At 44.5% G+C, this 16,422-nt stretch overlaps 1 protein-coding gene across 2 annotated transcripts in view; it reads right to left on the reverse strand.

The window, feature by feature from the left end:
* The window catches only part of gabra3 (gamma-aminobutyric acid type A receptor subunit alpha3), an 80,700-nt gene that overhangs the window by 57,152 nt on the left and 7,126 nt on the right, over positions 1-16,422 (reverse strand). Inside the window, exon 2 of one of the 2 annotated variants that reach the window (XM_027019099.2) lies at positions 8,590-8,696. The exons of the other annotated variant lie outside the window; for it this stretch is intronic. Within the exon in view, the coding sequence (XP_026874900.2) occupies positions 8,590-8,675 (86 nt within the window). The 5' untranslated portion in view covers positions 8,676-8,696. The remainder of the gene's footprint in view (positions 1-8,589; positions 8,697-16,422) is intronic. 2 annotated transcript variants of the gene reach the window in all.

Below are 16,422 nucleotides of genomic sequence, written 5' to 3' on the forward strand. Positions count from 1 at the left end.
GTTGCCCCTCTGTGAAGAGGCCCCATTGATATTAATAAGTGTCCGACAGCATGGCCTCTTCCCCCTGATAGGGACAAGGCAGGTCTTTTTCAATGCTTCACAATATGACTGATTCCTTTTGTCTGCTTCTCTTATAGCCACTCGTATGGGTGTGTGTGCAGGGAAGATAATCCATGCAGGGGCATGGAATGAGCAGAGCAGGTTGGACGGTGGTGCCCAATGGTGCGGTGATCAGCGGGGGGGTGGAGGCTGTGGGGTTCTCCGTGTGACCCCCCCCTCTCCTCCCCACCCCCCACCCCACCCCCGGGTCACCACCCCCCACCTTCATCAAGTTCCAGCTAATGAAGGCCAGTGTGCTTGTCGGAGGCTCATGTCTTTTGAATCGGCCCTGTGAACTGGAACAAGGCGTTTATTAGCAGGATCGGTGAAGGCCTGCCGCATCTCCCTGCTGGACGCCGCCGCTGAGAATCTTGAGGAGTAATTTATGGCTTGTTGGAACAGCGGTGAAACAGAGGACCGCAGTGAAGGAGGTGGGAGGGGTGAAAGTGAGGGGCAGAACCTTTGTGGAGGTGAGAAAGTGAGGGAGAGGTAAAGGAGGAGAACAGGAAAGTAGTGCAGCTCCCTCTTCTCTGCAGTGCGGTCTGTGGCAAAAAGGAAATCCCTTTGAACAGTTCAGAGCCCTTCGGTGAAATTCAGTCATGCAGCGCCCTTCATACAGAAGTTGAGCAAACTTTGTGTTTTTAACAGGGTATAGTGTGAAAATGCTTAATTTCATTTGAACCTTAAACATTGTCGTCTTGTAGCTTCAAATATGCTTTTGATCCTTAAACCTAAAGACATACTCTTTTCATGGAGTCTTGCTGGAAGACATGAAATACATTGGTCCCTCCCATCTTGCACAAAAATATTTTCTTGCGAGTGGGAAAAGGCAGAACCACTACAATTATTTAGTATTTACATTTTTAGTATTGACCTGCCGGATTCCTTTGGGAGCGCAGTCAGACGTGGGATACCGCAGGGAACATCTAACGGCTGTGCGCCGCCAAACATGACACATATGCGTCCCCAACTGGTCTCATGTGAGGTGTGTCGGGGCATTTGGTCCTCACTCAGATCCAGGGCTGGAGTGCGATAGCACTGTGGGCCCTGATGGCAGCTGTTTCATCCCTCTTCATTAAAGCCACATCAGCCACATCAAATAAAAAATTGACTTTCTTCCCCAACCACACCATCTCCACATCTCCCCTCACACACTCTTTAACCACATCCTTAACTCTCTCTTTCTCTCTGTCTGTCTCTCCCTCTCTCCGTCACCTTTTTCATCATATCCTTTCCATTCCTATGCCCTGGACCCCAGCCCTATTTTCTCATCTCTATTTCGGTGACTTGTAAGAGAAGAAAAGTATTCCGAAAGCAGAAAAAGTAGCAAGTGTCTGAGCCATCTCTACTTCCTGTGTACGCTTACAGCAAAGCACAGTGTTGTACAAAAGCAGTCTCCTGAAACCGAATGAACTATTGAATATTGTAATGTGTTTCCAGAAGTGTTCTAGGTTATGGAGAGAAAGAACCATGGGAGAGTCATTTAACATCCAATCAAAATCATTACATGAATGCAGGCAGGGCCAACATTGCAGATGTTAAACCATTCAATAGTAACATGGAATTTTATTCCTGTTAATTAAATATCAGATGGACCGTTTTGGCATTGTTGTCAACCTTTCAGCTTCTTTTCACCATAAAAATAAGCATTGCCACTTATATGAGGCAGTTAAAACAAAGATCTCAAGATTCCGTGCAAACACTGCTCAGTAACCGCCCTTACTATATAAATTACCTGTAAAAAAGGACCAAAATGCCAACCAAAGTTCAATGCACAATCAGTATTGCCGCATTTGTTTATTTACGTAATTAGCATACGAGTCAAAACCCATCTAAAGCTTCTGCCTTTATTCTGCGGAGTATTCTGTTCCCCAATCCCCGGCTGGTCCCTCAGTTCCCGTAGCTTGGTGTGATGCCAATCTCTATCAGACACATCAGTGTGTCCTGTATCTGGCGAGTGTGCGGCTAGCAGAACTAGCTTCGGTGCACGGCGGATAGGGGATTTAGCGCGCGCGGGCGGCGGCGGGTTCCTTTCTCGTGATGGAGGTTACGACAGTGCACGCGACATGACGTTGGCTGCAGTGGATCCCAGTGCCACTTGTGCGCTCCGTCTTACAGCACGTCGCTAGCAAAGAAAGCGCTCGGGAGGTAAAGCGAACAACGCAGGTGAAGTGTTAGAGAGATATGCAAGTGTGATACTTAGGTACATGCTGTAATAGAATAATAGGTGTCGCCGCGGCTTATGTAGTGAAAGTCAGCACCTGCTGAATTACAGTGTTCCTCTTAGGAAACTTCATTTGGTGTCCGGCATTGAGAGGTCATAAGCACTTGAGTATCTACTGTAAAATAATGAATTCATTTATCCAAATTTGAGCAGACGGAGGTCAGTGAAGTGCATCGGCATCGTATCTTCCTCTGCACCACAGGCATTTTGAAAGTAATTTCGTCACTTCTTTGCAATTTTTAAATGCCTTTGAAAATGCGTGCATAATATTAGATAACTTAAATTTTAGCCGCCCTTTTACGGTATGCAATAAAAGACACTAAGAGGCTTAGCACTAGTACAAGGCAGCATCTAAAATATGAGCAGTATATTGGAATTGGCTTCCTTCTACACTGGCGAGTATTAAACAGACATTATAAAAGCAACCTCTTTAAGATGCACTTAGCAATTAGCACTAGGCTAATTCTCATTTTGCAGCTACTCCGTCGCGTATCCTTGTGTCTGCAAACAACGCCTTTTTATTGCAGCCTGCCTAAAATAACACATTCAAGGCCAAATATACTACTACAAAGTGTATTTAGTTACTCTGAAAAAAGAAACCATGTTGTAAGACTAAAATGTGGAGGTAATTACCTCTACATTCTTTGGCTGAACACTCGTGGAACTAAATTGTGTTCTTCAGACATTAAAGAGTTCTCTGTCCAAGGTTTAGATTTAAGCAGAGGGAATTAGCAAATCAGCAAACTGACTAATCAAAAAGTGTGTTTATGTTGGTTTAGTAATTACTGCTAGAGTTTGTACAAAAATGCTTCCTTTAGTGTATTAGTTTGTCTGCTTTCAGCAATATTATTATTGAGCAGGTGATACTGAGTATTGATTTGCTGACTACCTCCTACTGTGTCATTATAAAAGTCCAGAATTCAAACTTTTCTCAGTCTCATCTATTTATTGTTATATTGTTCCATATATTTCAAAGTCTGAAAGCTTGGTGCTTCTTCATTAAGGTTTATGATGAAATAAGATTGTAGAATTAATTCATGGTGGGATTAAAGGAATCAATATTGATAAACGAGTATTGGGTAATAACAGGAATAATTAACTCAGCCTGACTTCCTAAAACAATCCATGACCAAAACCTGAGACCAAGAGCCACATCTTGCAACAGCTTCTGCCTGTTTACTAAAATATTTTGTGAATGTGTATTGGTGCAGCAAACCCATTTTACGCAACAAAACATCAGGACAGATTAGAAAATAGCCATCGGAAAGAGTGAACAGTTGGTGAGCGAGGTATTGGGGGCTGATGGCTCTTTCACAGCCAGCTCCGAAACCCAGAGTGGTGCCAATCCAGTCCAGCACACAGGCGCAGTCGAACCCCATAATCCTTGGCCGGCCCTGCTGATAAAGCTGTTCTTATCAGCCCAGCCCCTCAGCCTAAATGGTGAGGGCGTCTGCCACGCTACAAGAAACCCCACCCCTCAACACACACACACACACACACACACACACACACACACACACACACACACACACACACACACACACACACACACACACACACACACACACACACACACCATCACTGGTACAGAAACAATGAGCCTCCCCTAAGCCAAGCTTCAGGGCCAATCAGGGCCGAGATCGTGAGGAGCTGTTGCAGCTAAGCGGGAAGACTAAATGAACCCTCAGCTGGAGGCAGCCATGTCTAGCTTTACATCGGGGAGGTTTGAAGAAGAAGGACAAGGTTTATGAAACAAAGGCCTAGTCATGTAGTAAAAAGGTAAGATATTCCTTTTCATGGCAAGTAAAATTACCGGTTTGAAGGTAGTTTGAAGCAGCTGCTACACAGCATGTCACTTCATATGAAGTTCCAAATTCAAGGATAGCTTAGGCAATTAGGTTTTCTGTACTGATAAAACATTGACTTTGCCATTATCACTCGATGTCTTTTATTTCTCCCTTTCAGAAGAACTAGCTGTGAAAAGTCTCTGATTCGTCACGCATGAGCTGATTAGTGTAACTATTCGGCCCATGTGACAACCATTTCAAATGCAGCATCTGAATGTGCCGTTGATCTGTTCCGAGATGGAGCATAAGCCACGTTCATACAACATGGCACATGGCTGGCTTTCCAAAGTACCCTGCCAGTCTGGGCAAAAAAAAAAATACATTTTTTTTGTAAGTGTCGACAGAAATAGCGAGTTGTGGCCAGAATGTAAACGCTCTCTGAACAGAGTGGATGGATTAAAACCTGTGATTTTCCCCCTCTGTGCAATTAAGAGGCAAATCAGTGGGGGGGATTAAAACATTGGAGGCTGACGCATGATCTTGACAGGCTACTCCCCGGCTGTACATGTACAAAGGCCTGTAGAGCAGTGGGAAAAAGCAAGCGGTGAACACCATGAAAGACACTGTTTTAATAATACAGTTAAAATATGAGGGTGTACAGAAAGTGAGCCATTTGCACTATAAGTAACCGGAATCAATGGCAGAATTAGATTATGTATCTACTTTCTTTGTCCTCTGCTCTTTGGATACAGTTCAAGAAGGCATTCGTCTGGCTCTTCCTCACTGAAGATGCTGGTGGTGTACATCAGAAGTGGTTTGTTCCATAGTGGGGGGGGGGGGGGGGGGGGGGGCAAATAAGGGAGGCTTCATATAGATTTTTCCATGTTTGGCCTGCAGTCCTGCGGTAATGCCCCCTGTAGGGCCAAAAGAGAGTATAATCAGATCCCCCCCATTGCCAGTTGGAACCATTAGCGAATTAGGGACCGCGGAGCCGACAGTACTATTACTCAGTTTATCAGCTTGTGGACACAGCACTGCTGGGTTTTGTCACAAAAAAGGGTTCTGAGGACTCTCAGCACTGTATTAGCATGATGGGTGGGAATAGGGAATAATTGCGCTGAAAATCCTCACGCTCTCAACAAGGTGTCCCTGTAAAGATACGACAGGACAAAAAAAAAAGAAAAAAGATCCCGGACTACAGCGAGATGCGTGGGATACATACTCAGCTAACAGGTAGAGGTTACACTCATTATAGCCATAACACCTGGGCACTGCTTCCTGCGGTTGCCACACTGATATCTCCACCGTTTTTTTCCACTGGTATCTCCACTGAGTCAAAGTGGGAGGACACGACACTCCAGGTTAGTGATGAAACTGGAGCTCTGAATCGCAAAGCAGTCTCCACTACCACCCCCAACACCACCACCCGCAAACATGTAACATTTTAACCCGACAGTGTCGTAGTGACTGTTGGCAGAATGTTATTTGCCGGCTGTGTCACATCTCACCGCGCCTCGCACTTGCTGCAGTGCCTGTGCATTAGTGCATGTCCTGTGTTAGGGAGGAGGGGCGAAGTAAAGGAGAGAAGATCAGTTCAATATGCGATCTATATGATGGCATGACACTCTCCCCTCCACTTTGGTAGGATCGATTTTTTTGTCACTTGGGCAAGTGCCGTTGATATGGATCCCAAACCAAACAGGCAACAAAATGGGCTTGGGTTGACCATGCTGACCAGCCTGGGAGTGTGTGGATAGTTCAAGTATATGTGTGTGTGTGTGTGCGTGCGTGCGGGTGGCTATGTGCATATGCGCAAGAGGTGTCATCCACACGCTGGCATGCAGGTGATGTGCTCACACTGCATTCTCATGTTAAAGATGGGTTGTTATGAATAATAGTTTAATCAAGTGCTGCAAGTAGCACGTAAATCTTTGGCAGAGGGACTATGATGACGCAGTGACAGAAGCTAATATAGGGGATTTGTCCGTGATAACTTTATCCATTAGCAAAGTCTCCCGCCTGCATTGTCACAAAGCCGATTTGGAGCCAAATGATCGTATCAGTGGGCATCAGGGAGTAGCCAGGACTTGGGGAGTGACAGCTTTACAGATGTGCATAGATACTCCCGAGGCTCAAGCCCTCTGCTGCTCTGAAGTCTAAGGGGATTATTCTCAAACTCGGTCACGGCTCTTATGGGTGTGCTGTACTCCCTCCCCCCCATTCGGCTGGGGTGCAAATATCCGCTCCATATAAGGCAACTCCTCAGGAAACCCAAACTGTAGAAGGGCAGCAGCAGGCCCGATGGAAGCAGTGGGCGCAGGCCAGCAGCCCTGCCTCTGGAGTGATTGAGGTCGCCTCGTTGGCGAGCACAGGAAGCCGGCTTGGGGTTGATCTGCCCTCTGGGAGAAATTAATCCTGAGGCCCCCTCAATTGATGCGGAAATGTCGGCAGTCGTTTAGACGATGCGTTTTGACGATGTGACGGCTGCTAAGCCAGGCTCCCCGGGCGGTAATGGCAGTACCTTTAAAGCCGGGTAGAGCAAGGATGTGGCGAGAGGATTGGGGGGAGGCGGGGCGAAAGCAGCTATTACCTTGCGTCCTGTGGCGTTTTGGAAATGTCAGCTGGATGGGACGAGGAGGGCAGGCAATGTAGTGGCCTGGTGCTTGTGACCTGTAATGCGTGTTAATGTCTCGAAACTTATGATCCAGATTTTGGGGAGGAAGTACCCAAATTGGTACCCAAATTTTATTAAGCCCATCTAATTTGGTCCAAGAGGTGATTAAACACCCACCTCTTACCTTCCGCACACATATACACACAAACCAACAAAAAAAGGACCAACCGCAATACCAGCAACATAAGGGCCAAAATACAGGAGAAAGCATATGAAAGCCCAGACGTAGTATTTCACTTTCACAAAAAGAGTCTCCTCTGAAAGCTGAAGAAATGGGTCAACAGAATAAACAGGAATATTTAGGTCCTGCAAGGAAATATATATAGGATGATGAAAAGAACACCGGCATGGAACAAGCCGTGTCCAGGCACCGATCTGTCTTCTTAATCACGTTCTTTATTCTGTTATTTTTGTTATCAATTATTTATGAATAAATAATGAGCCCATTAGGTGTTGAGGAAGGCAAGGTCCTTGACGGAGCAGCTCAAGGTTTGAGTGCATGCTTGTTTTCACGGAGCATTTCTGACTGCGTTTCTAATGGTCCAATAGACAAGAGAATCTTTCATCTGCTAAGGGAGAACATGAACTTCATCGAGGGCAAGGGAGTTTATTAACACATAATACTGTGCCTTCCAGTCGCGTTTCACATCGTGAAGCATTGCCTGGGATACGCTGGCATTAGGACTGGATGTGCTTAAAAAGTGAACGAGAAGAGAAGTTTGCTGGGGAAGTGGCTGACATTATGTCACGCCGAATCAAATCCAGCTTGTCGTCTCTGCATTCTGCTGACATGGTAGAAAATGAATCACAGCTTGCGAAGCCCAGGCTCGCTTTAGACATTCTCTGGAATATTATGTGTGCGGAGCACTGATGAGAACGGGTGCCAAACCTTTCATCACTTCTCTCCCTCACTCCCCTCTCTTTCTCTCATCTCTCTCTTTCTCTCTCTCTCTCCCCCTTATATTGCTGGGACATTGAATAGGGAGATTCCAATCAATGTGCTTTTTTGATGGATTACTCCGATGGAGCTGTTGGTTTCGGATGGAAGGAGACCTGCTGTGTATGCTGGACCACACACACCAAGCTACTGCAGCAACATGCATTCCAAGCACATCCTCACTGCATGAAAAAAAAAACAAAAAAACAACAACAGCAGCAAATGTTCAGACACTCTCTCAACCTGCTACCAATTCATTCATAGCATCCCTTACTAGTTCATAGAAGTCTGCTAAGGCTAAGCACATGATCATCATGACTGCACCTTTGGACTTGGGTCAGATTAATGGGCATCATGTTTGGGGTCAGGAGGTCACAGGACAAGACTTGGTGGAGGATGGGACCTGAACTGTACAGTACCTTTTCCTATAGATCATTTGAAGCTTCTGATCCAAAAACTATGTCCCTGGTAGTACCGATCAGAATTGTGACATGAACAAGTGGGTTAATAGGCCTTAACACTAATAGGTTAATAGGTAGCATCACAAGGCGATGTGGATCCCTATTTCGATGTCTCTCATATTTTCTGCCTTTGGCTTCCTTTCCAGGTTTATTGAGTCTCTCTTGTAATGCAGCCCTGCTCCAGCGCCAAAAAATTCAATTGGCCGGCAGTTTTTCACGAATGATTTACACCCAGGAACGGCTGGCTCAAATGCCATTCTGAAGGTCGTAAAAGCCTGCGTTACTGTAATAGAACCTTATTAATGAAGGTATTTAGCTGCCACATATCCCTGGAGCCAGTGACATGGGATGAGAGGAGAGACTGAGTGGGAGTGAGAGGGAGGGGGATGCTCAGTGAGTCAGCCTACCCGTTCTGAACGCTGGGATGGAGGAGCATCGCCAGTATCCACACGCTAGGGACGAGAGCGGCGAGCTTGTTGGGAGTGCCAGCCATGTCACTCCAAGCCCAGAAAGCCTGCAGGGTTAAAAGGAGGAGGGGGAGAATGAGGAAAATTAGCAGGAGCGGCAGACGGCGCTTTGTGATTAATTGGCAACTGCTTTGGTGACAGCGGGCCCAGCGCGGTGCGAGCGGCACATTAGCATTAGCACCACGTGCTCCCAGCAGCCCTGCAGGAAGCAATGCCCTCCCAGGGGAAGGGCACACGCCAGCACTCGGGGGACTGGGCCAGTCAAGTGGACTTCCTTTTCGTGCCACCCCTTGCGTAGGTGGACGATGTTCTGGACACTGATGTGCCACTTTGTGGGAAAGGCCTGGGCCATGAATCAGGAGTGAGCACTGAAACCCACGCCGCAGTGCAGCAGTGGAGGGCTTAATGAGAACGACCAGAGATTTTCAGCTTGATAGTCCAACGCCTCTGTGGTCATACCCCCTCCCCCCCCCAATTCTTTTCTACTGTAGCCACATATGGATTTACACCTACTGCTCCTGGAGGAAGGCACATTTCACTGGGCTGGCTCAAAAGATTCCCTTTCCTGCAGACCAGATCGTAATACACTGAAAGCAATATTAATGCAAACATTTATATGCATGCTGTATTAAAGACCTCTGTTCCCTCCAGATGTACACAGGCATTGCAAGTGGAGCTCAATCCGATTGCTGGCAAATAGGAATCAAAATGGCATTCCTAGGCTGAGCAGGAGGAAAACTGTCTAGGCTGTAAACATGATGCAATCTGCTTAACAAAAGGCACTCGGCACGCAGCTGCCTTCAGAAGGACCACCTGTTATTTCCACTCCTGCTAATACCTTCAGTTATCTTTCAAGAATCCTTTGGGGGAAATAATAAAAACTCAAAAACTACACAATTAAAAGAAAGAAGTCTGACTCTGCATGAATGAGGCATGAATGGCCGAATGCAAATGAAAGACGTCTCCCCTATCTACTTGGGATGGCTTAGCTTATGCTAAAAGGTGAATTTACATTATGCTTGCTGGCTGCTGGGAGCCATGTTGTGGTGTCTCGCTCTGTTTTACAGACTGCTACCAAACATGGGTTGATTGCAGACGGCAGGAGAAGCATGGCAAATAAGTCCTTCATCTCTCCTATTGATCTGGGATTTTAATTTCTTCTTCCCGTAGGGCTTAGCAACATTACAAATCATGTTCCAGCCACAGGACAGTGCCTCGTGTCAATGCAAAGGGTATGGGTCGGGGAGAAGACGTGCACACTGGTCAAACGTGTAGCTCGGTAGAGCGGTCCCTCAAATGCAGTTCCACCTGCAAAAGACAACAACTTAAACATGTACTGTCCTCCCATAGAATAGATCTGTAATGTAATGCATGCAACAGTTTCAGTGCTCCGTTCCAAAGCCAGAAGGCGGGAAAAAAACATGTTTCTTTTCTTTTTTTCTTTTTCTTCCTAAGCAACGTCCCTTAGCTGGAGTGAAAATAGCAATATTGACGGGAATTATGTCCCACCACCAGAACATGTCACCCCATCAGTATGAAAGGTCAAAGACCTCGACTGACTATCTCTATGGCCAAATGTCCCAATAAAGTAGATCTAGAGGCTAGGCTGTCCATCACCGTCCTACATGCACATATGCGAGCCAAAGAGTACAATAAGCATCTGGCTAATTGAACTCCATTAAATATGCATGGCCCCAGGAGAAGCAACAATGGAGTGGAGATTTAATAATTGAACAGCAGTTGGCTTTTATGGCAAATTCTGACATGTGCCATTCTTAAATGATAATCGGCATAGTGGCATTTATCTCAAACCTCTGATTACCGCGCACACAAGAGACTTGAACTGGCATAAACAAATGACGTTTATTATTATTACTTGTTATGTAATGCCAAGTGAGGAAGTCTTAGAACAGTAACATGTCTTTGCATTTATGGATATAACAAAAGCCTCTTTATTGACTGTAGCAAAAGAGTTGTGGTTGACTGGGCTGGTTGTTAAATCCTAAATTAAACTATAACATCAAAATTGGTCAGCTCTCCTTAATAAAGATTAAGTTTATTCCCATATCAGAAAGGTTCTTTCTTTTCATCAGAAGCGTTATTGTGCACTTGAGAAACTATTCTATACAAGTGTAATTTGGAGTTGGAAATTTCCTGTTTCCTGTCTTGGTAATACAGCAATATATTGTTTTTTAAGCCTCTCTGTGTTGAGCAAGGCCACCACATCAGTCCAATCCAAGAAGCTTAATTTGGTCCCCACAGGTCCTCTACCTGGTCAGTGGACTGTGACACTAATCCAGTGGAGCAGCTGTGTCTCGGCTGAGCCAAGTGATGAGATTTCCCTTTGAGATCTGGGTTCAAACACGGTTCTTAAAGGGATTCCGTTTTCTCAGTTATAAAGAGCCAAGCAGTGGAAGTGATGATGAACCCAAGGCAGAGCAGGCATAAAAGCTGCAACCTGGAATCAGCGACTTTCTGTATAATAAAACAGCAGCGAAACTGAATATGTCTGTAATGCAGTGCCTTGTATTACACAAACAAACAAAAACACCAGAATATTACAACCGAGCTTCAAATGACCCTTGCTTAATCACTGGTATTGCCTTCTTATATTAATAGTGCTGCATTAAAACTAATTCTAGATCATTAGCCATTAGCCATTTTATGTGGCCAGTAAAATGGTGCAGGATGCTGTTCCTTTCCATGCTCTAGATGGGCAAGCTGGGAAATGCCTTCTCTAATGGCATCCTATAATGTTATCCTCCACAGGCCAGGTTGGACTCGCATGGGGATCCTCATACCAAATCATCCTTTTCATAACAGCCCTAAAAGGCACTTATGCATTGGGCACAAGCCGAGGACAACGTCACAGGGATGGCTGGGGCACTGACAGGATAGACAAATCGTGAGAGCTTTATGTAACCGATGCTCTTGGGCTACAGAGATCATACAGTACCCATGCCCTTACTGTGGCCAGTTACTGTGTGACCGTCAATGGCTGTAAAAATGTAGCTCAGATGTCAAATGAGCTGCTCTTTGGTCTCACATGTAATCAGGCAGTCACCATGATGATGACAACATGAGAAAATGATGCTTAAGAATCCTGTCAGGTAGGCCTGGACATCCTCTCCACAAAAGGTCAAACTGCTGATCTTAGGACAAGAGGATGAGGCATGCCAGCTCTGCATTTAAGGTCATATTTTGTCATTTTTGCCCTTTTTTTTTGGCAGAGCTTCTAGGGTACAGCATAATTTCTGAGAGGAATATGCTGTTTAAATATGCATAAGATTCTAGCTGGCAAAGAACATCCGCCTGTTGCAGCTTAAAATAGGTATGAGTAAGTAAATACCTTTCTGTGACTACTTAGCTACAGATTAATTGCTGATGTAGTTAGGTCCTTGTTCAGCTGCTTAGTTGTTCACCAGCACAATTGATGTAGTCAAGATGCAACATACAGTTCTGCCTGGACTAGACTGGCTAATCCAGTCCAATGAATTGCATGACTGGTGTTAAGTTCCAAGTTCTCCAGTCTTAGTTTTGATGCAGACTGGTTCTGGAAACTTAAGGGAATTGCCCATATGTTCCAGTGATCTCCCTCCGACATTCAGCAAGAAAGTTATTAAAACTGCAGCCATTACTGGATTTTAGTTATAGAACTCAATGAAGGAATATAGAGTCTATAAAGATTATTCATTGTAAGAGTCTTTGTGAAACTCAATGCTTTAAGAGAACTCTGCAGTATTGGAAAACTACTACAACCTTAGGAGCTAGAGTATCTAATTTAAAAGTAAAAGTGACCTTCCAAAAGTCTGCTTCAGTTAAAGTTCTCAGTTTCACTTCACGTAGATAGCAAAAGTAAAATGTAATATTTATGAAGGGGAAAATATTTCAAATATGTCAAAATTTCATGACTTGAAAACCCATCACCTTTAAGGTCAAATTCTGAATCAGCAGTGGCCTTGATGTGATATGAGCACAGTGTAGAAGGGAAGCATCGAGAAAGCTGTTTTGAATAATGAGATAGCATGTTCACTGCTCTGCTAAAATTAAATTTGATTTTCACTACCCCTAAAGAATATCCTGAGATTTAAGAATGGTAGTTACTTTCTTTTTATTGTTCTATCCAGCAGCAAAGACCCTCTGCCACTCTAACTGGCACCCCAAGACCAGCGACAGTTCCGAACTGAGACCCGTCTGCAGAGGTGTCCTTCCCTACCCTGCCCTCCCCCATCCGTACCCACTGGTTCGGGGTGATGCGGAGCAGCGCACGCCGCCTGCTCTGACATCTCCGCATGAGATAAGAGGCCAAGCGCGTACGTGCCCGCCAGGTGCAGATCCTTGACAACAAATAAGCCGAGCAGATGGAACGCGCAACCTTCGCTATCCGCTGCGAGCGATTTGCATGCTGCACGCGGCGGAGGGTTCCGGGACAGAACGGACCTTTTCTTTAAGGCTAAAGGAGACGCTTCACAGGATCGCCCGCTCATCCTCTGGCACAAACGCTAAGGGAAGTAGCATGAACGGTGAATCACTACATGATGGCACCCCTTCTTACACACAGCCTAAATAAGGCTGCATCACTTCACAATGGCAGTTATCCATCACTTGTGTTAAGTGCTTTAGATTACATCATGCATCAGACATGTTTTCCTGAACAGAAAAAAATAGTCTGCATAGCTCCAATCTTCATTGCATTTAGTTTTATTTGATTTTTCACAAAGGGAACTGCAATATTTCCATTAGAACAATCCAACAAAGTAGGGAATCTATTTATCTTAATTTGTGAAAAGCCAAACAAAACTAGAACTTCCAGTGAAATCACGTGAAATTGTGTCACTCTACTGAATCTGTAGATTGTTTTCATATAATTTCACATGCACAGGCAGAGGTGGTGATATTTTTCATGTCAATCTATAATTAGTAACCATATTTTCCAGCGTACTCCAAATTTTCTCTGTACACAGAAAGTATAGTAAAGTGTCAGCGCAGTCAACTAATTCCGAGTCTAAGCAGCAGAAACTATTTATGAGCAAAACCTGGCAGAGGCTGAGCAGATAACCCCCACCCTCACTCCCAATATACGCTGTGGAAAAACATGGCATTTGTGTTAGGATATCACTGTCCACGGCACTGCAATGCCGAGCTGATCTCCGCTGCTCTTATCGCCTAGCCCGTGCAAACACTGGGAGAGACCGATGCACATGTTGAGATTAATTATGCAAATGAATCTATCTGTGAGTCGTGATGCGGGAGACCTGCAGAGCGCTGCTGTAGCCAACCTCTTCTGCAGCACTATGGCGCTAATACGAAATACAAGCGGTTGCTACTAGAATGGGAGCTGCATGCCCACGCAGTGGCGAGGGGCCTCATGGGTGAAAACTGTCCTGGCTCGTTAGACCGCACGCTGAAGATAAAGCGCTACGCTACACCGCCGGCACCTGTGCCCAGCTAAGCGCTCTTATGTAGTGTTATGCTCTATTACATCGCATCTGTCACCCAGTGAACGTAACATGAATCAAAGGCTAGGGTGATACAGTCTGAGGTGTCCTGAATATTTTCTGGGTACCGATCAACTGTGAGGAGGATGTCTGCAATACGGATGAACAGGTTCATAAAGGGTGTTGCCTAAAGCAGTGCAGTACGGTGTTTACTGTAGAATAGTGGCATAAAGGTAGTTGGAGACATATGCAACAATGCTAAAAATGTGTCTTGGGGAAGGAAATCCAAAAGTGTCGTTGGGTTGGAAATTATCCAGCTCCTGCATCTATCGACTCCCGTTTGGAGTTCATTTGGCAGTCTTCAGCACTTTGTGTTGTGTTTCGTTCAGGAAGGTGGGTAGAGATTAGAATAACATTAAACAGGTGTGCCTGGAGGAGCATATCAGAAACCAGAAATCTTCAGACAACTAAGGAAAAGGAAGAAATTTCATTATGAGCCGTTTCCTGTGCCTTGGTTCAGAATGGCTTATACTCCATCATCCCTTTCCACTCACCTCGTTCTTCTCTCACAGCATTTTTCCACAGGCTAATGCAAATTTTGTTTACGCGAAGTACCCTCTTAAGACAGTTACAAGTATTAACATTGGTAAATGCAGAATTTAGAGACTTCTCCCACTCTACCGAGCATGTTTTGTAATTTTTGGCTAGGGATAATGGGTTTTGAGAAAGTCCATTATCACGCAACTGTGGAAAGATCACAAATGACATCTTGTCCCTGCTGGTTTTCAGAGTAGACTATTAGAAGCAGCAGCTAAGGCGAATTCATTTTCAAAAAGATTTTGAAAACTCAGAGTTCTAAGGTTTAGATATTAACAATGAAATCTATCGAATGACCTGATTTTTTTTTTTACAGTAGTTTGATGAAACAATGTCACTTTGCTGTTTTACCTAGTGATGCCCATGCAAAATTAGTATTTCTTGACACTGCTAAGTGATATTTCTATCAATGTATCATTAGGTATACATCAACACTTAATAATGCCATGGTTTATGGTGGTATTGTTTTGGATGAAATTGGAAATTTACATGCATGTTAACTCATTAAGTATGATTAATTATGGAATAGTTTCAGTCTTAAGATAATACAACATTTCACATAATCGGTGAAAGTGATGAGTCCTGAAGGTGGATTCACTCTTATGCTAGGGTATTAAAAAGACTACAGACTAACAGAAGTACAGTAATGTATATTAACAGATTTTTAAAACTTTTGATCAGTTGTAAGTTTGCCCAAAAGCAAACGGCCTTAAAATAATCCTTTTACTGGAAGAGAGCATCTTCAAATTACATTCCTCCTACTACCTTATAATGATCTTCATATGACAACACTAGAGGGAAACTCAATGAGCCTATGACTTGTTAAACTGCAGAAATGAATGCAACTTTCTAGCCTCAATATGCCATACTATATATTGAGAGTATGATCATGTGGCTGATTGCCAAGGGGAAGCTAATATAAGAGCTTTTCTCACTACAGATTTTCAAACACTGTGAATTATTATTTACTACATCTCAAAGAGGAATGTAAATTGTGGCTAAAAATAATTTAACAGGCTTAGAGGAAAAACCACTGTGGTCAGTGTTGGAAAGTTAAAGCAATACTTAAACAAATATACTGTTGTTAAAACCTGTATATTTCATGTTGGGGTCCAGACTCAGGTCTCAAAATACCCCTGACGTAAACAACACTAAAGGCATTGTCAGAATTCCATGTTGCTACTGTCACATTACGAGGCCCCTTCGCTTATTGTTTGCTTGCATTTTTATGACTGAACAGTTTCAGTAATTGAATGTCAAGGTCTTAAGCACACACACGCACACATACATATACATATACATATACATACCACACTAGCATTCTGAGGCACAATAGCAGTCCAAAGGGAACATGTTCTGAGGCTCCGAGCAGGCAGGAAAGCAAAATCTCATTATAAAGAAAGACAGAGGGCAAAAAGAGGGAGAAAGAAATGCAAAATAGAAGCAGAAGTCTCCACAGGGCAGCACTTTAATTCTGAAACAGAGGTGAAATGCATGTAATGGAGATGGGCATTTCCACAGTGCGGAAGGCGTCCGTGTTAGAAGACCTGGCAGTGCTGCAGCCTCAGCAGGGTTTTAGTCACTGCAGGCGGCCCAGGATGACAGGCCGATGGATCGAGGGTGGGCGCAGGGTTTTTTAGGATCCTACGCTTCACCAACAAGCGCACCGTGCCACTGGACCAGGAAGAGGCCCGTACAGTAGTGGAGCTCAGGTGAGGCCACCTGGAGTTCACAGCGG

Source organism: Electrophorus electricus, chromosome 6 (genome assembly GCF_013358815.1).
Source record: "Electrophorus electricus isolate fEleEle1 chromosome 6, fEleEle1.pri, whole genome shotgun sequence".
Lineage (NCBI taxonomy): Eukaryota > Metazoa > Chordata > Actinopteri > Gymnotiformes > Gymnotidae > Electrophorus > Electrophorus electricus.